At 43.5% G+C, this 27,772-nt stretch overlaps 1 protein-coding gene across 1 annotated transcript in view; it reads right to left on the minus strand.

The window, feature by feature from the left end:
- LOC106607178 (protein TANC2) overlaps window positions 1–27,772 on the minus strand; it is a 147,105-nt gene that overhangs the window by 36,360 nt on the left and 82,973 nt on the right. The window contains 1 exon segment of the mRNA XM_045720468.1: window positions 20,632–20,814. Coding sequence (XP_045576424.1) covers window positions 20,632–20,814 — 183 coding nt within the window.

Raw genomic sequence — 27,772 nt, forward strand, 5'->3', positions numbered from 1 at the left:
AAACACAGTTACAGTGGTCCAGAGAACACACTGCAGACTGGAACTAGCTTGTTCTGGGCAGTTAGGCCAAGCCTGGGTCACTGCAAGAAACCTCAGAAATGGCAATATAGTGCATTGACAGAACCCATCCTCATGAGCTTCCCAACATTGTGCTAACTAGTGACTGGCCATGTCTGTAGTAGGGGGAGTTGGACAGCGGAGGGTCACAACAGCTAAATGAACTATGTTCCGTTGGTCTGCCATGACGCCCCCCTTTTCCTCACTAGTTAATCCAAACAATAACAGCGGTAGCGTCTCCTCAGCTCAGATGTTAAAGTCATTCCACTCTGGGATACAAGACCCATGGGGACCCCTCGTAAACATCCCAAAGTACCTTGGTCCCCGCCTCCTCCATCTCCCAGCAAGCTCTACTCTAACCAAGCGTGGTTCCCGTAAGAGACAGCGTTAATTATTTGTTTGTGTTTACGGCAGAGCAGAAGAAAAAAAACATCAGTTAGGTTGAGGAAACCTCATGCCTTCTCTCTCAGCAGCTGTAATGCGCAAGGGTCTCAAAACAGGAGAGGTGATAGCAATTGGCTAAGTGGTTTTTGAGTGATGGCATATTAACCAATGACTGATATGATATCATAGCTGGCAGAGGTGGTCAAGCTTCAACCCCAACATTTGAATGGCAAAGCCCTTGGAAAGCAGACCCCTCCTTCCAAGGCCAGTAGTGACAAAGCCTTTTGAAACAGCATGTGAAAAAAGCTTACGTTGCACTGAAATAGAATGCCCCACCATACAGCAGTGCATTTAATAGCTACAGACGCTGAGAACCCTTAATCTAATCATTTTATTATCATTCCAATGGCACTGACACATTGTTTCCAACTCCTCTGGAGTAGGTTCCCAATGCTTAGAAATCATTACTGTTCTTCTACAAATCACAACTATCTCGTAATGCAACTGAAGTTAAAGAAAAATGCCATCATAGGCAGCAGTTTGAGTGGCAGGTCATCTTAACAACAACACATACTGAACTTGTTGGCAGGTCACCCATTGTTTGAATTACCATTTTGGTAGAGAGTCGGAGTTGATATTTTATTTTTAAGACAGACAGACGCAGACAGACAGAGATAGACCTATAGGGGAGGTAAGATCACAATGCCCGTAAGCGCTATGCTCCGAAAGTACATGCCCGAAAATAAGTCAGCAAGCTGGTTTGAGTTAGTGGAGCTGCACAGAGTGGAGTGGCTTCAGAGGTTCTGAGGGCGGGTGGTGGCGGTGGAAGAGAGGAAAGGCTGGGAGATGAATGAGATGGGTCTATCTGTATGGAGATCCAGGAATAAATACCCTCAACATAAGCTGGAGACAGTATTAAAAACAGTTGTGGAGACAGTAACTTGAGCAATTAAATGCTGCACTTCCTGTGCCAGCAAGAGTTAACAAACCACCTATCGTTTGTTTACAGTCATCTGTGTTACAGTTAAACTGTGTACTCAATATCTCACAAATGAACTGAAATTACATAAAACCTCAGTTCAATACAATATTCTTCCTTCTCTAGAGACACTATCCGAATTTACACCACTCTCTCTGTACAATCGAACACCATTTATGCTGTGATCTCCCTCCATTTGTGTCTCCACATCAACTAAATCTCCCTTAATCGAGACGGATGACACCTCAGCCATGCCTATGGTCCATCTCCATCTCTCATCGTGACACACACTCCACACAGAGGCATTCCAATGGATCAAATGTAATGAGCTGACAGAAGCGATAATGACGGAGGTCAAATATATATCATTCTCACAGGGTTTATTACAGACAGATGCCATGCCTCATCATCCACACCCTCCTGTCTTGCTCTGGTGAGGGGAGGAACGAGGCCTACGAACTACAGAGCACAGTGAGCGGTTATTAGTCAAACGTGCTGTCAATCATTGAGTATTACTATGGATTGTCTAATGGAGTCAGGTGGGGAGAGAGAGAAAGAAGAGCTTTGAATGAGCTGCGATGGACAATGAGACAGCGATTGTCCGCATTCATTTACTCTCTCCTCCATTCTCCACTTCTTCCCTCTATTCTCACCTCCTCCTTCTCTGTCCATTTCTTGTCCATCACTTCCTCCAGTGTGGCCTGTCTGAATGCGAGGCAGCTCTGAGGTGTGCCCATGGGACAAACAGCAGATATCCAACAACAATCTCCGGAGTAACGAGGCATGACGAACTCCTGCTGCCATAGCGTCGCCTCCACAACCCTGTTCCCGGCGCCGTCGCAAACACCTTTGTCGCGAACACCTCACCCCTGTGCGGACACACGTCTTCCTCATTGACGCGGTACAATCCATGATAGGTAAGAGTGTTGTACCCCCACAATGAGTGCAAAAGCAGCCCTTGCTAAAATGAGTCTGTATAGTTCCAGTAGTCTGATGTAAAATGAGCTGGGCTGCTTTGTCCTGGTTCTTTTTTCCTACATTGGAGCTGGGACGGTGGAGGGGAGAGGCGAGGCCTGCGCTGGCGGTTTGGTTGTTCTGTAAGGCTTCAGAGAATACCACTGGCTGAGACTTCAACAGAAACCATAAGGAGTCTGAAAGGGTTGGAGTCCAAACACCACAGAGCAAGGATAGAAAGGAGAGAGAGAGAGAGGGAGAGGGGCCAGCGAGAAACCACCAAACTCATTCAGCGACCTCAGCATTGCTCTCTGCCTTTCTGTATGAAAAAGTGCTGTTAAAGTTGGGAGAAACGTCACACACACAAGCTCTCTCACTCAGACAGATCAGGTCCTGACAGACCGAAGGGGTCAGGCTTACCGGAACAGTGCATATCCAGGTCAGTATTCTTGGCACAGGGAGAGGTTGATGTAGGGAGGGAAAGCTCCAATTCTGGGATGGGAGGACCCCCCCGCCCCTCCAAAAATGGTCCCACACGCATACACATACATTCACAGAGAAAGACAGACAGGAAAAAGGGCAGGGAGCCACAGATAGGAGGAGAGCGGGAACCACTAACCAGACAGCGAAAGAGAGCGAGGGCTGGCTTGTGAAGAGGAGGACCAGAGCACAGATGGTAATGCTTATGGGAAGTGTGTCAACCCAAGCTGTGCAGGGGGGAGGGTAGTTACTCTGTTGTTGGGTCACGGGGACGGTAAAACGAGGGGCCCAGGGTCATCACCCCTTTGACCTTGCCTCTCCGAGAGCCGTCTGCAGCGGACAAGGGGGTGTCGGAGTCAGGGTGGGTCATGTGTCACTGCTTTTAAGAGACGGCCAATCTGTCATCCCTGCATGTCTGGTAGGGTCAGTGGATGGCCTTGTCTTGTTTATGCAACAAGATACCATACCTGCTGTTTGTTAGCTTTACCAAGACATCTACATCCAGCCACAACAGCTGCACGTACAGTAAGCACTGGGTGTCATCTGATGGAGTTTGCGTATGTCTATAAGTTAACACACAACACATAAGTACGGTAACTATAAATGTTGCAACAAGCCTAGAGACAACTCTTGAAAACAAGTATAAAATTAGTAGGAACAGACACAGAATTCAAACAAAAATGCTGTTTCTCTGCCCCAGGGTGGGGAATACAAAGGGAGTAATTAGGAAACATGAAACTCAAAGTGAAAAGTTTAAGACATTTTAGTGGCAATTCAAGCATGCATTCCATTAATCGTGGTTTGAAAAACAAAAGCAACCAACTAAAGCACGTTTGTCTCTTTGACATGTGAAAAGAAAGGGGAATGCCCACAAACTATTAAGAATAGATGCTCCCTGAGTTTTAATGTAGCAGTATTCTGACCACAGCAGGTTTTTGTCCGACTTTCACAATGTGAGAACAGTGGGAATATTTATAGATGGGACAAGTGACTACAAAGTGAGTCCTTCCACGGTTTGTTTCTTGACAAGCAGATGTGAAGACTTGTGAGTTCACCAGGCAGCTTTTGGAGATGCCAGCCAGTACACCAAATCTTGGCCTACTATGTGGAGCTGGAGAGAGACTTATAAGAGAATCACACTCTGGGCTGTGGGGAAGCTCTTTCAGACGAGAGTGTCATTCGGAGCGAGAGCCATGTCTTTATAACAAACACAGCATCCTAAGATAATTTTTAAATGAATGAGGGAATTAACAGGAATATCAGCTAATGGTCAAAGCCCACTCTCCTTTAAGCTTCCAGTGGGCAACAGTTAGGAGACATCATCTCCAGAATGATACAAGATAAAAGTATTCCAGTTGTGCTATTGCAGTCCTTTCTTCTCTCTTTTTAAAGTAACTGTCCAGCGTTTCCAGATTTCTATGAACTATGACCTATAATAATTCATTACAATGAGTGAAATAGTTTTCCTTTCTAAATGTTTTAATTAAGTTTGTTAAAAAGCAGCTTTCTGTGTTGGAAGGGTGTGGGTGTACCCCAACAACAGAACGGTGTGGGCGTATACTGGTCATCAAAAATATTAATGCGAGTAGACTGCCGATTGGCCAGCTAATCCTCCTCTATAAGGAAATAGTGAGCATTTTTGAAACTGTCTGTTTGAGATACAAGTTTGAGGTGGGGTTTTTCTAATGTTTAGATTTTTTTGCTTTGGCCACAAATGAGTATAGGATGATTTTTATTTTACCTTTATTAATACAGGTTTTCCTCATTGAGCTAACATCTCTTTTCCAAGAGAGACCTGGTCCAATAGCAGCAGGGGGAACAACGTTTCAGACAAAACAGCTTACATACACTAATAGAACATTACACAAAACTATAAACACACATACAGTACAACAATTACATATGTTAAACAACAAAGTCTTGACTAAAAAACAGCTGTACTAAAGACAATTACACTCTTATAAGATATATACATCGATCAAGTGTTTAAACTCCACCAAAACTAGATCATCAAATTTTAAAATGTTCAGGAGGGAATTCCAGGACCACGGAACTGAGTAACTAAAACTATTTCTACCATGACCTGTTCTAATTTTTGGTACTGTTAGAAGCAAATGAGAATGGGACCGTCATTTATATTTATTTACCGACCTGATTAAAAAAGAACAGAGATAAAAATGGAATTTTACCCAAAATCAGTGTATACCAGTATTTAAGCCTACGCAAGGTCAATGACGACCAGCCAACAGCACTGTAGAGATCACAATGATGTGTTAAGACGTTTTTGATTTGTAATGAACCTGAGGGCTGCATGATACACTGAATCAAGTACTCTCAGGGTAGTGGTTGAGGCCTGCATATATCTCATCACTAAATTCTAAAACCGCCAGTAATGTACATCGTACCAGCTCCTTCCTGGCCTCCAGAGAAAAACAAGCCTTATGCCGGTAATAAAAAACTTTTCTCAGCTTGAGCTTCCTTATCAAGTTCTCTACATGCACAGTGAAGCGCGCGCAGCTTATCATCAACCCACACACCCAAATATTTGTACACTTCAACTTGCTGTATAGCATGTCCAGCCAATGTAGCAATGACATGATTAGCAACATGCCTGGCACTTGAAAATACCATGCATTTTGTTTTACCCGAATTTAGAACCAGCTTTAAATCATACAGATTCTGTTGAATGATGTTAAATGCCCTTTGGGAATTTTCAAAAGCTAAACAAACTACTACCACCTGAATAAAGAACAGTATCATCTGCATAAAAATGAACATCCCCTGTTTCAATAAGATCCCCAATGTTGTTGATATACAAAATGAACAACAGTGGGCCCAAAATAGAACCTTGCGGAACACCTGAGCACACCTCTATGGACTCAGATGTACAACCATCCGCCATTACACATTGTGTACGACTTGATAGGTAATTTATAAACCAATCTAGAGCATGACTAGTAATTCCACAACATTTTAACCTTTGCACTAACACAGCATGGTCCACGGTGTCAAATGCCTTTGACAAATCAATAAAGACAGACACACAAACAATGTAACTTTTTGTCAAGAGCACAGTGGATGTCATTTAAAACGTTCAATGTTGCTGAAACAGTGCTGTGGCTAGACCTAAAACCTGATTGCATTCCATTTAAGATGTTGTTTCCTTGGAAGTAGGCCTTTAGCTGCCTACTAACTGACTCCAGTACCTTTGACTGTATAGACAATTTTGATATGGGTCGATAGTTGTCAAGTAGCGAAGGATCTCCACCTTTCAGGAGAGGCAGTACAAAAGCAGATTTCCATAACTTGGGGATTTCCTTAACATCAAGGGTAAGCTTAAAAATACATGTTAAGCGTTGAGCAATGATGTCTGCAGCTAGGTGTAGGAAGCGGGGGTCTAGTTCATCAGGGCAAGGGGATTTTTTTCCCATCAATTTCTTTCAGGGCTTTACACACTTCTGAAACAGAGAAGGATGAAAAGGAGAACCTGGTGAAGGAGTGCACAGGGGTGTCAGGTAAATTCATATGGGGCTCAAATATTCCTTTGACCTTTTCAAATAAACTGCCTGCATCTAAAAAAATAGCTGAGTCAAGGCTTTCAGAATGGAGGTTCTCTCAGTTATAATCTGTGTGTCTACCAACAATTGTTTGGGAAGCTGTGTATCTTTTTTTGCACTCCAAACCTTTCACAACTTGCCAAAATTTGGATGGATTATTTAAATTATCTGAAGTAGATTTCAGGTAGTGGTCTGCTTTCAATTTACAGATCATAGCCACACCCATATTTCGAAGACGTTTAAAAGCCACCTAATCGTCTGCCGTACCAGTCCCTCTTAATTTACCCCACATAGAATTTCGTTCCCTTATGATTTTAGTAAGTTCCTTAGTAAACCAAGGGTTCTCTCTGCCCTTAATCCTGCATTTTTTTAAAGGGGCATGCCTATTGCATACATTCTGGAATGCATTGTGGAAGTAAGAAAAGACTAGTTCAACATCAGGGATTAATTCCATTCTATTCAATTTAATGCTTGATATGTAAAAAACCTTGAATATCAAACAGCTTCCGGTTTCTTTTCGTAATGGCACGTGGAGATTTCTTTGGAATTTTACCATCTCTCACACAGGCAATAGCACAGTGATCACTTATGTCATTTGCAAAAATACCAGAAGCATTAAAATGATGAGGAGTATTGGTAAAGATCAAATCAATCAAAGAGGATTTCAGAGGATATTTTATATTCAACCTAGTTACACTGTTGACAATCTGAGTGAGATTATAGGTATTGCATAGAATTTAGAGATGATCAGAGCTAGATGTTAGCCAGTCCTGATTCAGATCACCCATCAGGACAAACTCAGAACTGACATTCTGTGATAACAATTTGAAAATACAATCCAGAGAGCCAACAGTAGTAGATGGAGGTCTATAACAACAAGATACAACAATATTTAAAGATGAGCCAAGGTTTAGGTTCAAAGACAGATATTCAAATTGCTTAGGTTTAGTAACAGAAGTCAGAACGACCACTGAGAACTTGTCTTTTACGTATACAGCGACACCACCACCCTTAGATTTACGATTTGTACGAAAAACATTGTAACCATTTATGCCAATATTTTTGTCTGTAATAGATTTCTTGAGCCAGGTTTCAGAAAGCATAAATACATCAGGGTCGGCAGTTTTTATCCATATATTCTCAAAATCAAGTTTCAGCAGAAGACTTCTTACATTCATATGCAAAAACATCAGGACACTCTGACTACTTAATTTGGAAGGGGTAAGAATGTCAGGACCTGGATTAGATTGCACATTTCCAGACAATAGAAGAAGCAAGATAATGGCAAGTCTAGATCGAGGGTTACAACATTTGGATTTACAGACAGCACTTGAACGAGAATCCATAGTCACCAGAGTCTTTACGCCACATATTTCAAGAGATGTGTAAAGTCCAGAGACATGGTTAAGTACCAAGAGAAAAAGTCCTGACATGTAAGCGCAAGAGTCCGATTTCTCCCATATTGTTTGAGAGAAATGTGCATAGTTCTCACGTGCATTACCGGAGCAAGCGTGGAGTTTCTCACAAAACTCGAGGGAGAAACAGTCATATATTTTCTCATTCACAGAGCAAAGGGCTCAAAAGGTAATCGCCAACATTGTAAAAGCCAAGGGTAGACAACAGCAAAATGAACAAGAGCAACATGTTTGTTTATTGCCCTAAGAGTCACTAATCAAATTGTCCAACCGCAGATTAATAAAAAGTCAGCGATGTATGATCTAGGCGAGCAAAGCTCCGGGGAGAGAGTGAGTGGCGAGGACACCTGTACCAGAATGGGAGGGACAGACCAGGGCAGACGGGGAGCAGGCAGGCAGACAGGCAGAGAGATCAGTTCTCTGGCCAATAGCCCAAAACAAAGATTCAAAGAGTTAACATTATTTGGGTATACAGTGCATTCGGAAAATATTCAGACCCCTTGACTTTTCCAAAGAAATTACGTTACAGCCTTATTCTAAAATGGATTAAATACATTTTTCCCTTATCAATCTACACACAATACCCCATAATGACAAACCAAAATCTGATTTTTTAAAAACATTTTTGCAAATGTATTAAAAGTTTAAAACAGAAATACCTTATTTACATAATTATTCAGACCCTTTGCTATGAGACTCAAAATGTATTTCAGGTGCAACCTGTTTCCATTGATCATCCTTGAGATGTTTCTACAACTTGGATTCCATCTGTGGTAAATTCAATTAATTGGACATGATTTGGAAAGGCCCTGCCAAGCCGCACTGCTTCTTGACACACTGCTCTCTTAACCTGTTGGGTCTAGGGGGCAGCATTTGCACGTCTGGATAAAAAAAATGTACCCGATTTAATCTGGTTACTAATCCTACCCAGTAACTAGAATATGCATATACTTATTATATATGGATAGAAAACACTCTAAAGTTTCCAAAACTGTTTGAATGGTGTCTGTGAGTATAACAGAACTCATTTGGCAGGCAAAACCCTGAGACATTTTCTGACAGGAAGTGGATACCTGATGTGTTGTATTGACTTTAAACCTATCCCATTGAAAAACACAGGGGTTTAGGAATATTTTGGCACTTCCTATTGCTTCCACTAGATGTCACCAGCCTTTACAAAGTGTTTTGAGTCTTCTGGAGGGAGATCTGACCGAACAAGAGCCATGGAACGGTGATGTCCCATTAGACACCTGGCGCGCTACTTCATGTTGGGTACCCTCGTTCCAATACGTTATAAAAGAGTATGCATTCGTCCACCTTGAATATTATTCATGTTCTGGTTAAAAAGGCCCTAATGATTTATGCTATACAACGTTTGACATGTTTGAACGAACGGAAATATATTTTTTCCCCTCGTTCATGACGAGAAGTCCGGCTGGCTTACATCATGTGCTAACGAGACGGAGATTTTTGGACATAAATGATGAGCTTTTTTGAACAAAACTACATTCGTTATGGACCTGTGATACCTGGAAGTGACATCTGATGAAGAGAATCAAAGGTAATGGATTATTTACATAGTATTTTCGATTTTAGATCTCCCCAACATGACGTCTAGTCTGTATCGCAACGCGTATTTTTCTGGGCACAGTGCTCAGATTATTGCAAAGTGTGATTTCCCAGTAAGGTTATTTTTAAATCTGGCAAGTTGATTGCGTTCAAAAGATGTAAATCTATAATTCTTTAAATGACAATATAATATTTTACCAATGTTTTCTAATTTTAATTATTTAATTTGTGACGCTGACTTGACTGCCGGTTATTGGAGGGAAACGATTTCCTCAACATCAATGCCATAGTAAAACGCTGTTTTTGGATATAAATATCAACTTGATAGAACTAAAAATGCATGCATTGTCTAACATAATGTCCTAGGAGTGTCATCTGATGGAGATTGTAAAAGGTTAGTGTATCATTTTAGCTGGTTTTATGGTTTTGGTGACCCTGTCTTTGACTTGACAAAACATTACACACAACTCTTGTAAATGTACTGTCCTAACATACTCTAAATTTATGCTTTCGCCGTAAAACCTTTTTGAAATCGTAAAACGTGGTTAGATTAAGGAGATGTTTATCTTTCAAATGGTGTAACATAGTTGTATTTTTGAAAAATTTGAATTTTGACATTTATTTGGATTCAAATTTGCCGCTCTTGAAATGCACCTGCTGTTGATGGAGTGCACCACGGGTGGCACGCTAGCGTCCCACCTAGCCCCAAGAGGTTAACCTGGAAGCCAGCCGCACCAACATGGCGGGGGAAACACTGTACAACTGGCGACCAAAGTTAGCGTGCATGCGCCCGGCCCATCACAGGAGTCGCTGGAGCGCGATGGGAGAAGGACATCCTGGCCGGCCAAATCCTCCCCTAACAAGGACAACGCTGAGCCAATTGTGCGCCGCCTCATGGGTCTCCCAGTCGCGGCCGGCTGCGACACAGCCCGGGATCGAACCTGCGCCTGTAGTAACGCCTCTAGCACTGTGATGCAGTGCCTTAGACCGCAGCGTCAATCGTGAGGCTCCGAATGCACTGTAAGTTTACAGAATATTAACTTTTAAAAGTGAGATTTTCACTGGACAATTACTTTAAGACATGTAGACGGTATGAATCACTGAAAAGTGACAGCGGAGTTGATCAGTGAACTCTGGAGTTTGACTGGAGATCTGCTCTTGGGTATACAATATTTCTCAAACCGTCTGTCTGCTGGGACGAGCTGTCATTCATTACATGGGAGAACACCGCAATATGGTTTACCCCCCCGGGCAGGACTTCAAAGTGTTCAGAGATCATATACTTCCATCATCCTTTGGTGAGAAAAAAGACAGTGAAATCTGGCATGAGAGCTACAGTAGTTGTCTGGGCAAGAGTAGCCACACTCCTCAAAAGCTATCAAAGAACTATGTGCTGTTTCAAGGTCCCTTGCTTGAGTTTAGCTGGAGTTCAACTCCTTCCAGGGGTTTAAGGAGAGGTGCTGTGAGGTAAAAGTTGCCAGAAAACAGCTTGAAGACAACATAGTCCTGTCATGTAAAAACACTACTCTTGGAGTGGGTGAGACAATTCTCCTCAGGATCCACTAAAAAGTGATACCTCCCCTCGCTTTTGAACCAACCAATGTGTTTACTGATAGGACTGTGAAAAGGGTTACTTGTTTTCCAAGGAAGTGTCAATTCTAGGAGTAAAATCGTTCCTCAGGTTAGAATAGTATGGAGATGTCTTCCTGGTGGATTGGCACATGCCTCCATGCTCCACTCTAACCAACACATTTCAAGGTGACAAATCCGGTCTGTCATCTTTGCTCTCTCCTAGCTTCAAGGTCTGGCAACGACATGTGAGAAATCTGTTTAATACTCCCAAGATAACATATTTAGTGTCTATTCTCTGCAATAGCACTACCTCATTATGGCTGAAGAGCTGAACAATCACAACAAAGGAGATCTGAATGCCAGATGTTGCATTTCTATTTACATGGTGAGATATTTAGAGACAGAGAATTGGGTTAAGAACCACTTTCTGGCATGCAACAACAACTTACATAAGCCCACCGAACAGTGAATACACTGGTGCAGAGCACAAAGAGTTGAACCAGTCACATCGCAGGCACTACTACAAAAACCACTGCTAACAATGCTACGACCTTGCTCTCTCCTGGCTATTCCTCATTGGCTGGAGATGCTAACTCTGCCCACCAGCTGTCAAGCCCAGAGAGAAACTCCCCATCGCCCCAGAACGCCAAAGGACACACCTTCCATTAAAGCTTATGCTTACCGTTCCCTTTGGTCTCCCCCTGGAGCGCTCAAAGGAAGCCAATGAGAGGAAAGGAGGAGAGTGTAGGTCAGCGGATGGGGGCAATATGAGTGGAATTAATAAAATGGTGTAAGTGCATCATGGGCGTAGAAAATCCCTCCAGGGACAGATGTGACATTTTTCTGTGGCAGCACTTTCCAGGAAGAGAAGGGGCTTTACAATACCCTCCTCTACAGGGGGCTGGGCTGTCACTATGATGGATTCACAAATCCTGCTAACGAGATTACAGAGTAAGAAAATGTTTGTGAGCGAGTGGTCTGCATAGCACCCACAGGCCGGCCGAGTAGTGTGTCACGTGTGCAATCGTGCGTGTGCAGCACTCGTTTGTGTGTGAGAGTAGGATATTCCTTATTTGTGACTTCTATAGTCAAGAGATGGATTAAAAAGCAAGTGTCTCTGAATAAATGTCAGCATAAGTACATGTAGCCCAGCACATACTTTATGATATGTCGTGCATCTCTTCAATATAGCTGGAAGAGCGTGGGTTGAATCCATAATACACCCATGGAGTAAGAGTCTTGTCTTGATCATTCATTAACAGGAGCTGGTGGGGTTGAATAGACTTCACAATTAGAACCTGCCATCTGCACTGGGCTACAGGATCAAATTAGCCACGAGACATGCTGAACGCCAAACCCAATGTCTTGAATCCTAAGAAACAACACCCTGACAAAAACAAAGCACTTCATAAAAGCAGACGTGATGCTTCTGTACCGCAAAAGCAACTCCACTTCTTTGATCTAGCATTGCTCATTCACAACGGCAGATGGAGAAAAAAAATGGCGGTGGTGGCCAGCCAATCTATCACAAACCCATCTACACACACCTCCGCTGTCACACGCTGACCCATCATCTCCGAGAGGCCTGGGATGTGAGCCACGGTAACACACGCCCCACATTCCATTACTGAGCCATTACTCGTGAGGTGGCTACGAGGTGAAGCCTCCCGCATTGGGTCATCCATCAGGCTAGTTGACTGTGAGGGTGACCGCCATATTGTGTACTGGACTGTGCAACGCCATAATGGCCTCCGTAAATACAGTAGAAACACGCTCACTAGCATACATGCTACAGTACGAGAGCAGTGCTAACAAGCCAGTAGTCACTAGCGCCTGCTCGGTGATAGATGGCAAGTGCAGACGATTAGTCCAATGCTATTGTTGCGGTTATTATCCAATTAGCTGGCATGCTTAGTCGGGTTGACGTACAAGAGCAATTTTCACCAGCACAAGACATTCAGCGGTAATAGCTCTGGTAGGTCATATTACAAAAACAATAACAGGTCATATTGAACAGCTCTGGCTGGTACAATGAGAATCATCATTTATGGGGTATTGCAGGGCTATGTAAACAGAACACAACGTTAACAATAAGAAATGGAGGCTGTGACAATGACATAGACGCTCACTTAAATAGCAATAATGTTTACAGGAAACAAAGAGAATGGAAAACTGGGCAAACCTATTGTCATTTATGATTGGGCATAACTTCAATAGGACTTTAGAAAACCATAGAAACAGGCTTCTATCTCCAATAGGGTCCCTGGGAAGGCAAGAGTAAAAAGTGTCAAGTTTAAATACCAGAATATCTACTGTACTGTGCATTTTACAGATGTAGTTTCTACAGCGAGAAGACTAATTGAAGACTACGAAACCCTTATCGACCAAAGCAATAAGGTGAAAAATGGAAAACAGGCAATACTCCACAACACTCTGAAATACAGTGTTAGACTGCTGAAAAAGATGACATTGCGATAAGACCCCAGTTGGGTATGACCTCCACAGTGGCAAAATGACCAACACTAGCTAGGTTTCCATCCAATAGGTGACAGATTTTCATGCAAATATTCTAAACTCTGCATAAAAACAATATGCACATTTTCCCACCTGAGATGTTTCCATCAAATTGACTGGTTGCAGATAAAAGTCTGTGCGTGATGACGTAGTGCACATAAAAATAACTCTTGCAGTCAAATTCCCATGTACCCAATAGAAAATACAAGTTAAATGTTTTTTTATTGCATTTTATACTCTACTGATGTGTTTCCTAAAATGTGTTATATAGCGAATGTTCCCACTCTGGGTTTGGCACGTGCACTCTAGCCAACAGCTTGCAGATACAGTGTGGGTATAGCCTACAGGATGAGATTATTATGGACCAAAGAGCTTGATTATTTGTATTTGTCAAACGGCAGCCAAGCATCGATGATCATGTCACCAGAACAAGACCCTCGATATTTATTGGAAAGAAGCTTCAAGCTCAACACCTTGCACTTTCACCACCCTGTGAAGTTCATCATAGCTTCATTCATCTGTAGCCTAATAAACTGCCGAGACGTAGTGGGACGACCACAACATATCATCCTGTGAGTTTACTTCGATATGATGGTTATTATATCAAAATATATTTAATCCTCCATTTCTCGCATAATTAACTTTACCGACACAAAAAGATCCCAGTTTGTCTAGCGTATTTTGTTTTGCCGACATTTGGAAAGTTTACCGACAAATGTATTCTCATGACATGTACTTCACTTGCATAAAAAAGGTTGGACGTAAACCTGCTTACTGTCTGCATTTTGTTCTGTTTGAGCATTACACTTTAATAAAGAGCCCATTTCTTTCTTATTAAACCTCCTTTTGGGACAGTCTTCTTTACATTTGACCGCAGACATCTGGTCAGTCCATTGCTGCCAGTAATATGTGTCACTGTTGATAAATCTGAGATGATATGGAGTAGTGGCGGAGATGGTGTAGCGTGATTAGTCACCCTAATGAGGACTGACTGTTCGTTTACGTGTGTGAAAGAGTGACAGCTGCCCGTGTCCCTGAGGGTGCCACTGACTTCCTTCCTCCGCGTGGGTTCTTCTTATGTAAGCGGTTTCCTTGACGACCGAGAGGTGCCTCAGAGTGTGTCCCGAGTTGCCATGACCGCCCACACCGGTTCTCATTGGCTTTGACTTGGCTATAGGATTTCCAAGGGGAATAGACCTGTGGGTTGAGGTGGTGGCTTCTCTGAATGTCTATTGGCTACAGTACATTATCTTGCAAAGGCCCAGACACAAGTATGTTTTCGTTAAAATACACAAGTACACACAGTCATTGAGAAATATAAATAGATAAGACATGCAACAAAATAACATGCAATTATAACATATTCAATTAAAAATCACAGCATCTCCTCACACACTACCCTCCAGAGTAAGAGAGAGATAGAATGAGAAGAGAAAAGCAGACTTATTGGAAGGGTTCTCACCATTTAACTAAATCCTTCCCTCAGTAAAGCTTGAGAAAATAAAACCAACATTTCTTCCGTTCTGTATGAATTGTTGACAAACAACCCCGGGAGAGGAGGCTAATCAACTTTTCATTCAAACCAATCCTCAGCTCTGGTCAGTGTCTTTCCTCCGCTCTCAAACTGAAGCCTAATGCTGTGTCCCTTCACAGATGACTGTGTGAAGTAGACACAGAGGGTGAACGAGAGAGGGAGAGGAGCAGAGCATGTTTAATGGCAGTCACCTGACAGGGGAGGCGAGGGAGGAAGTGAGGCAGTAGCATCCCTCCAATCACATCATACCCCCCAGGCTCCCCAGCAGGTGATGGAGGGGGTAGAAAGGAACTCATCCTCTAAACATTCCTTTATTTCCAGAGCCTGCTGTCATTAGTATGGTGGTTAGTGTGGTGTTGGTAAAAGAGTATGTGTTTGTACAGGGCATGGGTATATGAGGGAGAGAGAGAATCAATAAGTATACAGAGCCTTCTGAAAGTATTTATTCCACATGTTGTTGTGTTATAGCCCGAATTCAAAATGGATTAAATTGTTTTCTTCCCCCTCACCCATCTACACACAATACCCTATAATGACAGTGAAAACATGTTTAGAAATTTTTGCAAATGTATTGAAAATGAAATACAGAAATCTAATTTACATAAGTATATACACCCAAGTCAAAACACATTAGAATCACCTTGGCAGCGATTACAGCTGTGACTGAGTAAGTCTCTAAGAGCTTTGCACGCCTGGATTGTGTAATATTTGCACATTATTGTTTTAAATTCTTCAAGCGCCGTCAAGTTGTTTATTGATCATTGCTAGACAGCCATTTTCAAGACGATTTCAAGTCAAAACTGTAACTCAGGCCACTCAGGAACATTTAATGTCGTCTTGGTAAGCAACTCCAGTGTATATTTGGCCTTGTGTTTTAGGTTATTATCCTGCTGAAAAGTGAATTTGTCTCTCAGAGTCTGTTGGAAAGCAGACTTTCCTCTAGGATTTTGCCTGTGCTTAGTTCTATTCTGTTTCTTTTTATCATAAAAGAAACTCCCAAGTCCTTGCCGATGACAAGCATGCCCATAACATGATGCAGCCTCCACCATGCTTGAAAATATGAAGAGTGGTACTCAGTGACGTGTTGTGTTTGCACCAAACATAATGTTTTGTATTCAGAACATAAAGTTAATTACTTTTCCAAATTTATTGCAGTTTTACTTTAGCGCCTTATTTCAAACAGGGCTCCTGAACTTATGTAGACTTGCCATAACAAAAGGGTTGAATACTTACACTCAAGACGTTTTAGTTTTACATTTTTTATTAATTAGTAAACATTTCTAAAAACATAATTCCACTTTGACATTATTGGGTATTGTGTGTAGGCTAGTGACAGTCTCAATGTAATACATGTTTTATTCAAGCTGTAACACAACAAAATGTGGGAAAAGGGGTATGAATACTTTGAAGGAAAAAAAATCCATCAAAAGAAGTTTCCGTTGAACTTTGTTGTCACAGTAACAATGTGGAAGGCAGAAGGAAAGGGGGAGGTGTAAAACGGGGGGGGGGGGGGTGTAAAGGACAGCAATTAGAGAGTAAACAATGCTGAACGCTATAGCCAAAGGCAGGCACAGGAAGGAAGGTGGGAAGAGAGAGAGCCGGGCAAAGATAGTTAACTAGAAAGTCTAATGTGGTTACCTAAGGAACATGGCGCCCCTCTTTTGACGCCCCTCAAGCACTTAATCAGTCCCATAGCAATAGGTTATCTTTAGGGATTATTCCTAATAGACCACCATTGAGTCGAGAACATTCAAATCAAAATCCCAATTCCATTTTTCCTTAGGTGGATGGCAACATGAAAATGGGGACAACAGCATAGCTACATGGGGACAACAGCATAAACACTGCCACGCTCTGGGCACCCAGGCCTGTGTTGAGTGTGGTCTGGCAGCTCCCAGGGGAGTAGAATGGCTAGGCTACACGGCGACACCATAGTGACTGACTGCCACCAACAGCGGGAGCACTCAAGCGGTCTGCGCCACACGCCTATTGACTGGCTGCCAGGCTCATAATTGAATCGCCAGCCCTGATTCCGCTCAGACACTGTTGGATTAGCTAACCGGCCGCTCCACTAATGGTGTCCGGGTGAGTAGTTCTCCCTGTCTCCTCATCGCTCTCCACCCACTATCTCTTAATCTCACACTCTCTACAGGTCTTTCTTTGTGCTCTCATTTCTCTCTTGAGCTCTTTTAGATACATCCTCTGTGCATCCATCCTTCTTCTCTAGCTTGAAGTAATCAAACATGAAGTAAAAAGGAGCTTCAGCTTTGTTTTCACCGATTCCAGTCATGTCAGGTGAGTGGTTATAAGATACCTCATGGAAGGGAGGTAAGAAGAACGATTTTTTTATAGTCAAAACAATGTTCTTTGTCCTCTATCTGTGTGTGTCTCTGTGTCAAAACAGAACCACAGACAAAGCCTTTAATTCAAGCAATGGGGTCAACTTCAGGGGCTAAGAGGTCAAAAGCCAATATTCAGTCCCTGGCAGGAGGCATCTTTCCCATTGATTGCCATCATTAGCGTGTCTGTGTACGCCATATAGCCAACCCTTTTGTTTCCAGGGTGAAAAATGCAGGAATAATGTCTCGAAAACATTTCAGTGTGAGACGGATAGGAAATCCAATTGGCTATCAGGATCCATCCATCTCAGCTGCCTGCTGGTGTCCAGTGAGAGCTGCTCCACTTAAAACCTCATCAGTAATCACTATTTAATTCCCTCCCTAACAGGCCTGACCCAGGACAAAGACATTAAGAGATGATATTATCTTAAGTCCACCAGAGCATATTGGACACGCATGAGAGAATAAAGCTAGATTTGATACGGACGCATGGGAAGTAGTTTGAGATAATACGCTTTGAGAATATGACTAGGCTATTTTATGTTTGTCAAACACAGATGGATACACAGAAAGCCGTAGACAGATAAACAGACCTTGAAAACATGGCAAAATGAAACCCCTAACAATGGCTAGGGCACAACTGCTCCATCTACAATGCATCCAATACAAAGTGGTGCTCAGCCTTAATATAGGCTAAACTGAAGACAATGATCCTAACAAGACCATTTCAAAACATTCCAAACGTCAAACAATCCCTATAGATAAAGGATAGTATATGTACAACAAAACGACATGAACAAATACATACCAGATGAAATGAATGATCTCTGTGACTGAGCTATCAGGTCACATACTGTATGTTTATTAAATAATCAAATATACATTACTCAGCAGAGAAAGCCTTCCATGCCATAACAATCCTAAAACAGTCCATATCAGTTATCACGCAGGCAGCAACCATTTCACACACACTCCCACTACGCTCACACTAGCAGACGAGTGGGAAAAGTTTACATGCAACACACAATACCACACAATTGTATATTATTTTTTATGTTTATTTAACTAGACAAATCAGTTATGAATTTGTTCTTATTTACAATGACAGCCTACCCCTGCCAAACCCTAACCTGGTCGATGCTGGCCCAATTGTGCACCGACCAATGGGACTCCAAATCACGGCCGGTTGTGATACACCCTGGAATCGGACCAGGGTCTGTAGTGACACCTCTAGCACTGAGATGCAGTGCCTAAGACCGCTGTGCCACTCAGGAGCCCCCATGACGTTTACAAAACATCATTGAAAACAAGTCATTGTAAAGAGGGAGAGTGTTTGTTGGGGAAAGCCCAACAGAAACAACAGTTTGGAGTGGAACAATGAGTGTTGATAAGGGGTCAGGAAAACATTGAGATGTTGGGTGCCTGCCAATACCTGGTGGATTCAGAAGAAGCAGAACAGGGGGAGAGAAGAGAGAGCTAGAGAGAGAATGTTGAAATTAAAGACATATATACTGTATATTAATATTCAAATCTGTGTCCTGGTCCCCTTCCTCCAAATACACGTCACACCCTTCTTTGACATTCTCACACATTTGTTTGTGACCTCTATGAGCATGGTGAAAACCCTGACCAGTCACTTCATAAGGTGGACAATTAAGAGGGCTTGCAACATTCCCACCACATAATGATCCACCGGCTGTCTTGCCCTCTCTGAGGATGGATGGAAGGAGGAAAAGGGAGAGTGATAAAGAAAAAAGGGAAAACCCAGACTAGTACACCCTGGTGGCCTGAACAGAGAACTACACTGTGAGCTCCATCTTATCTTGGTGGAGAAGCTGTATTGAAAATAACTATCCAATTAGAGCCTTTCATCTTCACAAGCCTGTTGTGGTCCTCGCCTGTTTTGATGGCCAGCTTGTGAAATGGTGGCCTGTTGCCATCTATGGGGCAGATTTCAGAGAGACGCCTTGTTATGTTATCTGGGCCAGACAGTGTCGAGAAGCGATGTCACAGTCGGCTTACCAGCCTCTTTAACAGCCACAGCTTCCCGCTGAGATGTAACATTATGCATTTCCCACAATGCACCCTGAACTAAATCGGGGGTGGGGTAAGTGATGTAGGGTTATGGGGGCTAAAAAGGAAGATGGGCCAACTCCACCCTCATTACATTGAACGCTTATTTGTGAGAAGGATGGAGGATTTGACATGGATAACTTCTGGGCTTCTTGAAAGCCTCTTAACTATGACATTGCAGGGAGATGAATAATACTGAGGAAAACTAGTTCGGACAAACAAGAACTAACAAGAGCTTCTCATGGAAATCCCTCACTTGAAATACCTGCACATGAAATACCAAGACATTGCTGCTATAATAATAATAATAATAATAATAATAATAATAATAATAATAATAATAATAATATGTACTTTTATAGTGCTTTTCCAGGACCAAATATGCCAGTCTCTGTCACACACTTTTCCACCTTTCAGTCATATTGCGATGCACCCTGCTATCTATAGACAAATACTCCCATGCCACACATTCACATGACATGCCATCAAAACCTCTCTCTCTCCCTCTCTCGCACACACACACACTTCATTTTGTCATACACACCATCACTTATCCACTCCTATCCCCATCACACACTCTCTCTCTCATCTCCCTCGGAATTACACACAGCTGCTCCCCTGGCATTAAGTTTACCCCAGTGGAATGGTAAAGCAGAGGGGGGGCTCAGCGAGGGGGCCGAGGGGGTGACAGGTCCTCATTCACCCAGTGGGCCCTATCTCAGTACCATAATGAGGAGTCAGCAGGGAGGCACAACCAGCCTTATGAGGACAGGCGTCATATTGTATTGTGGGGACAATTCTCAGATAATATGAAAGTGTTGGTTGTGATATAAGCAGAGCAGCCCTCTGTGAATCTAATTGGTTCATCTTCAAAGGGGTCAGGAGCCACAGTGTGCTACTTGGATAGGATGAACTGTCCAGAAATGTAATTCAGTTCATTGTGACATGTCTGATCCTGAGACCCTGAATAGAGTTCAAATGGAGTTAGAATCAAGTGGGAGATGTCGTCAGCGTTAAGCAACCATCTTCTCACCTTCAATACCAAATCTACATGCAACAGGCACAAAACAAGGCTCCTTGATACTTCTCGCTTTGTCCACGCAGTAGTACTGAACTAAGGACAGCATTACGTTTGTTTATGCCAAACCTCCCCTAGTGAGTCTACAGACCAAAACTGAACTAGGACCAGTGGTTGAGTAACTACCTGGGAGCCTCTTGGTGGGCTGCAGTCTCATGTTGAGGGCCTGGTGGGAGAGTAGGGGGGAGGAGGGCAGCGAGCGTGACACGCCCTCCATGATACGGATGTGCTGCATGCCCTCGGTCACCGGGAGAGGAGGCCCCCCGTAGTCGCCCTCAAACAGCCCGTCACCCTCTGTGGAGCTGCCGCCTGGGAAGGAGAGAGAGGGGTGTCATGTAGTCATGTATACTACATTCACACACAGCGACAGAATTTGTCATTTGACATCAACTACTGTTCACAAGAGACCTAAAACCAACACACTGACATATTACATTATCACCACTCACAATATAGTGCAGGCACACACACACACACACACACACATCGCTCGCTGACACATTTCATTAACAGCACCCTCAGTATCATCTCCGCCGTGTCAACACCTCCAGTTTTAGACACAGTTCAGGCTGCAGTTTCACCATACACGCTGGCAAACCTCTGCAACTGTCATCCTAGTGTTAACAGATGGGTCCATTTTGTTTCTTTCCCAGACAAGCACCTGCCTGTTGTCTGGTAGTGAAACAGCAGGCTAATTAGGATAGGGTAGGATAGCACAGCCACTAGGGATGCTGGAATGTCATCCTACCACATATTAAAGTGACAGAAAATGTCAGCTGGAACATTCAATAACTCTGACTGTGCCAGATATCCAAATATAGCAGAAACTGATGATCAGTAAAAATGTATCCAATTGATCAAGAATAAAAAGGCAAAGACTGAACGTGGCATTACTCCATCTTCCCTCTCCTTTCTACAGCACACTAGACGTTTCCCCTGGCAACAACAGGTAGCCTAGTGGAAAGGTCGCTGGTTCAAATCCCCGAGCCGGCAAGGTGGAAAACTCTGCTGTTCTGCCCTTGAGCAAGACAGTTAACCCCCCCAACAAGAAATGCTCCCAGGCACCGATGACGTGGATTAAGGCAGCCCCCCCCGCACCGCTCTGATTCAGAGGGGTTGGGTTAAATGCGGAACACACAACTCGGTTGAATGCATTCAGTTGCGCAACTGACTCGGTACCCCCTTTCCCTCATGTGACTGGACAGAATTAACATGAATAATGTCAGGGATCACAGTACTCTTCAGTCAAGAAGCACCTGATTGTCACCTGATATGGTGGCAGGCACCTCAGACGGGGACACTGAAGATGACACCAAGTGACAATGGCTGATGACACCAGCAGCAGTGTGTCACACTGGAAACCCATGTGACACAGCACAAGGCCACACTAATGAACATGTATTAGTAGACAGGGAAAGGTGGGTAGCAAGGTGAAAACAGGCTGTCACAGACAATTCTATACACAGAGGAACAGCAGTTTGATTGGAAGACACACACACACCACGCTTGGATTATGTTTTAGCAATTTGCATCTGTTGATGTTTTAATTGTGTGTGATGTGACTAAGTGTGTGTTCACCCGTGTGTCTGTGTTCGACTGTGCTAGATGTCTTTTCAGACTGTATGAGTCATCCTGTGTACAGCATCAACAACCTGCCACTCCCTTCCCAGCAGCCTTAATGCCTTTCACCTTCTCAATCTACATCTGGATCTGTGCCTATTGGCTAACTCTAATCTAACCACTTCTATATCACTAGGAGGAGCGGCTATGGTGAGGAGGGCTGAGAGAAAGGGGGTAGGGATGGTGTTAGGGGGGGTGAAATGCCATTCTGGGCGTTTCAATTCACAGCCAATTAAACTGGTAATGTTATTACTGTGCTGCTGTAACGAGATACGCCACTAGCAGAGATCTCTATCCCTGATGATCTATAATGGACACCCTGATATATATAAATGAGAGAGAGAGCGAGAGAATGTGTGTGTTGGTGTATCTGATACATGTTGATGTGAATAGTTCTAGGTATGTTGGTGTGTGTCTGGATGTGACCTGACTGGTCTACACAGACTAAACAAGGCCATGTGTAGGTAGTCCTGCTGCTCAGTGTTTTCTATTGCTGCAGACAGACATAGTACGGCAGAGTGAGACTGCTGCTCAGTCTGTTCATCAGAGTAGCTCTTGCTGTCTGAGGCGGAAGTGAAGGTCTCCATTTCCAGGTAAAAGTTATTCTCTCTGCTTAATGGCACACTGTAGGCATGCTAGCAATACTGTATCATCGTATACACACACAAACACACACAACAGGCCTCCTGTCATGTGTCCCCACCTAGCCCTCTGGCCCCTGAAAGACAGTATATCAGTCCCTGTGCCCGAGGCCTGAGGCAGAGGAAGGGGAATAAGATACGGATGATGCTGCTGCGCCCTTCAATGTCAGGAAAGGTAATCTGCCAGCCAGGGGAATTTGCAGTGCTGCAAAAGTGTAATAAAGAGCATAGCTTTAACCTTATGGGAGCCAAGTGTATCTTACTGGTATGTAACAGCAATGACTGTCTCTCTAGGGTGATGGAGTTAAAGGTATGGAGATATCACACAGATATGGGCGATGACTGTATGTACACTACACTATGCTGAATGTCCATGTTGACAGCACTACATAACCACCAGATAAATTGATACAATAGGCCACACCATCACAGAGATACAATGAGTTCAACAAGTTATTTTCTTTGAGATCGTACTGTAGATTATGAGCAAAGTGAGCCATGTGTCTGGAATGCACAGTGAACAGGGGAGGTTTGGTCCAGACACTTAGTATTGCATTTCTAGTGACAGAGATTAGAGTTAATATGACCCTGAGGGAGAGAGGGAGAAAGAGAGGGGGACAGAAAGAGAAAGAAAGAGAGAGAACGAAAACTGTCTTAGTGTTTGAGCTCCGGTTGCACTCCTCCGGTTATGAAACAGTAGATGGAAAGGAAGGGAGGATGAGAGGGAGAGGAAGAGAGGAAATTGTGCCCGTCATGTTCTGTTATTTAAGGCTGCTACTACTGTAGATCTCTTCAGTACATCTGCATGGGAAGGTAAAGTAAAAGGGACCACACACACACACGTGCATCAGATGGCGTCAGACAGGAAGCTGGCCTGTTGTGTTGAGCTCGTCTTCCGAATGGCTCGGCCTCCAAACAACAGATGGACGGATGGCCAGTTACACAAGAGGGAGGGCCATGTGGTGTGTGTGTGAGAGTGACTGACGTGAGAGAGCGAGATATTGAAAGAGATGGAGACTACAATTTCCACCACATGCCCACGTCCGCAATTAATATAATCGCTCTTTAACTTTACTGTGGAGGTAAAATGTCACACCCTTTGCTCCACATGAAAATGCCTTCTGGAGCTTCTCTCACAATGTGTAGGAAGAGCCTTAACCACCCGAACGGATGAATGCAGAGACATGACAGGAAATGCATCCCGTCACTAAATTACTTCAGAGTCTCAGGCAGGCAGCTCTAAGCCTGGGAGAGCAGGAGGGAGCAGACTAATCACCAGTGAGAACTACCATGAGGGAAGGAGGTAAAAAGTGGCACCGGAGCAGAACCGCAACCGACTGAAGGAATTCATACGCTGCTTTGATCAATAACCCACCACACCAATGGCAAAGGATGGCAGCGGAAAATCAGATTTGTGGTATGACAGAGTGTTAAAACACTAGCTGTGACTGAGGTGTTTTCTGTCCCCTCAGGGAGATCAAAGGGACTCTAGAGTGGTGTGGCAGGAGAGCTTTCCCCCTAACGAATGGTCCAGGATCAGCTATATTATAATGTCCCTAATGGTTAGGGTTAAGATTTGAGGTTGTTTTATCTGATCCTAACTAGGTAAGTGATTATGGGAAAACATTTACTTTGGGTGAATTTTAAAAGGGTGACAGTGGAAAGGACGTTCAGTCACCCTGACAAAACACATACTGTACTGAACAGTGGTCACAGTTCGGAAGCAGTCAAAAAAACGAGACAAAGGACAGCAAAGAGTGAGCAGTTGAAAGCGGGGGAAAGGAGGCTAGTTTGTTAGTGTTTGTTCATGCATTTGATCATTTGGTTGCCTGTTTGTGTTGTGTAGCCTAAGCATTACCACACATTTCCTCTTTTAGTATTGGTTTTGTCAGATTAATTTATGTGCATTAGAATTAGGACTAGCTGACCTCTGTGTAATAGCATGAGGAAGACTACCAAGGCCCATAATGCACTGTTCTCCACACACACACACTTTTTGTTGAAATGTAAAGACAATTTGACGTAATATTTTTTCACCATTAAACATACTATTTTCCCTAAACTAACCCTAACCTGAATCCCCAAAACCCTTTCCCTTAAGCTAAACATAGCATTTGAACAAATTCAGGACCTGACTTTTTTTAAATTAGTTTTTCTACCTTTTCAGGACATTAAGGTGAAGTGTTAGGACATTGCGGTCCTGACACACACACACACACACACACACACACACACACACACACACAATGCCCTGAAAACAATGACTTCACAGGATGGGGGAGTAGTGATAGAGAGCGGCAGAGATCTCAATTTATGTACAGTGTGTAAAGAGACTGCTCACCTAATGAAAAATCACCCCACTAAAATCTGAGTACCGATTTGCCTAGTGTCCTTGAGTCTGAAATGGAGCGCAGGACAGGGGTTACAGCATCATCCCACATCGTTCAACTCTCCCTCTCTCTGCTCCATTACCAAAGCACGGGGAGAGCAGAATTGTGAGGCAGAGGAGGACAGAGAAAGAGAGAATGAGGGAGAAAGTAAAGATGAAGAAAATAAAGAAACATTGATCCTATAATTTTTTTTAACCTAAACCTCACAGTTTAACAAATATTTCCCTGTTGTCTATGGACAAGTTAAATAAATTATCTAGGCTAATTACCTACAATATGGGTTGACTGGAAAAGTTCCATACAAATGTCTCCTGTAGATTTGATTATATCATGTCCAGCATGTTGAAAAGCAATTGTTCTAGTACATTACCTCCCCCCCACGCAAAACCCAGCAGCTTGGGTCCTAAGCCCAAAGCATGGCCTTAACTTGCTCTGTGTGGCACTGCCCAAAGTCCCATTTCATGGGAACAACCACCCCAACACCAGCTGGGATGATGGGGGGGGCTATCATGCTAACATCATAGTATAACACCATGGCATGCTAATGATAGCATGCTAACACCGTAGCCAACAGTAGGACCACAGAGAGCTATTGGCAGAAAGTGGAATGCCATACGGTGCTCTGGCATAAAGCCACGTCCATGACGCAACTCTCCCTAGTCACACACACGGCGCAGAGGGGGCGGTTACGACAGCTGCTTGTGTCATGGGAACACATGTTCCATCCTGTGTTGTCATGTAGCCTTCCCTAAAGGCTGTTGCCTATAACCAACCGACGTGCCTGGGAGCACTACCCTATGGCAGCCTTTCCCACATGGTGGATCCCAACCAATAACACTGGGATGCAGCTTACGACTGGACTGTGGCAGGAAGAATTGTTTGGTAACACTATTTTTCAGCTGGCACCTAGTAGTTTATTTACACACTTATAGTGGGGTATCAATGGTTACTTTCTGGCACTTCGAATAATTCAACATGCCTGGTGCCTCTTCACATCATTTAGGCTAGCTTAATATTCAGAGACATTCTCTAGTTCTCTCCACTGTCTGGTGAGACACACCACATGGATCAATATGAGAGCGGCCCTGACATCCACGAAGCGGACACTTTACAGTGACGAGGTGTTCACTCACACTCTTAATTAGGCAATAAAGGGGCTCTGGGCCCTGTGGAAGCCTTATGTATGATGTATTTACAAGACAGGTGGGATTCAATAACTGTAAATGTGATACTAGTAAACTGCAGGAAGTCTCTATTTGAAATGGGTGAACCGAACATTTGAATGAATTCCTCTAAGAAATGTCCAATACCGGCAGTAACCATCGTGTCTGAAAGCAGTCATTAATAGGCATGTAAAATTAAAATGATTTAGAACTTGTAATAAATGCATGTACTAGTCATAGCACGAGTATGCAAGACAATCTATTCTAATAACTCCCCCCTTCCACACGGAACCCCACTAACCCACAGACGGAAACGCACGAGGTGGCTAAAAACAGACCTCCCTCCCATCTTCCACCAGCTTGCTACCTATGGCCCGGCTAGCTGTCTGAATCTCACTGGACCCTTTGATCACTCGGCTAAGCATGCCTCTCCTTAATGTCAATATGCCTTCTCCATTGCTGTTCTGGTTAGTGTTTATTGGCTTATTTCACTGTAGAGCCTCTAGCCCTGCTCATTATACCTTATCCAACCTCTCAGTTCCTCCACCCACACATGCTATGACATCTTCTGGTTTCAATGATGTTTCTAGAGACAATATCTCTCTCATAATCACTAAATGCCTAGGTTTACCTCCTCTGTACTCACATCCCACCATACCTTTGTCTGTACATTATACCTTGAAGCTATTTTATCGCCCCCAGAAACCTGCTCCTTTTTCTCTCTATTCTGGACGTCACAGACGACCAATTCTTATAGCTTTTAGCCGTACCCTCATACTTATTCTTCTCTGCTCCTCTGGGGATGTAGAGGTGAATCCAGGCCCTGCAGTGCCTGGCTCCACTCCTACTCCCCAGGCGCTCTCTTTTGATGACTTCTGTAACCGTAATAACCTTGGTTTCATGCATGTTAACATTAGAAGCCTCCTCCCTAAGTTTGTTTTATTCACTGCTTTAGCACACTCTGCCAACCCGGATGTCCTAGCTGTGTCTGAATCTTGGCTTAGGAAGTCCACCAAAAACTCTGAAATCTTCATCCCTAACTACAACGTCTTCAGACAAGATAGAACGACCAAAGGGGGCGGTGTTGCAATCTACTGCAGAGATAGCCTGCAGAGTTCTGTCCTGCTATCCAGGTCTGTACCCAAACAATTTGAACTTCTACTTTTAAAAATCCACCTCTCCAAAAACAAGTCTCTCACCGTTGCCGCCTGCTATAGACCCCCCTCGGCCCCTAGTTGTGCTCTGGACACCATATGTGAACTGATTGCCCCCCATCTATCTTCAGAGCTCGTGCTACTAGGTGACCTAAACTGGGACATGCTTAACACCCCAGCCATCCTACAATCCAAGCTTGATGCCCTCAATCTCACACAAATTATTAATGAACCCACCAGGTACAACCCCAAAGCCGCAAACACTGGCACCCTCATAGATATCATCCTAACCAACGTGC

Source organism: Salmo salar, chromosome ssa06 (genome assembly GCF_905237065.1).
Source record: "Salmo salar chromosome ssa06, Ssal_v3.1, whole genome shotgun sequence".
Taxonomy (NCBI): Eukaryota; Metazoa; Chordata; class Actinopteri; order Salmoniformes; family Salmonidae; genus Salmo; species Salmo salar.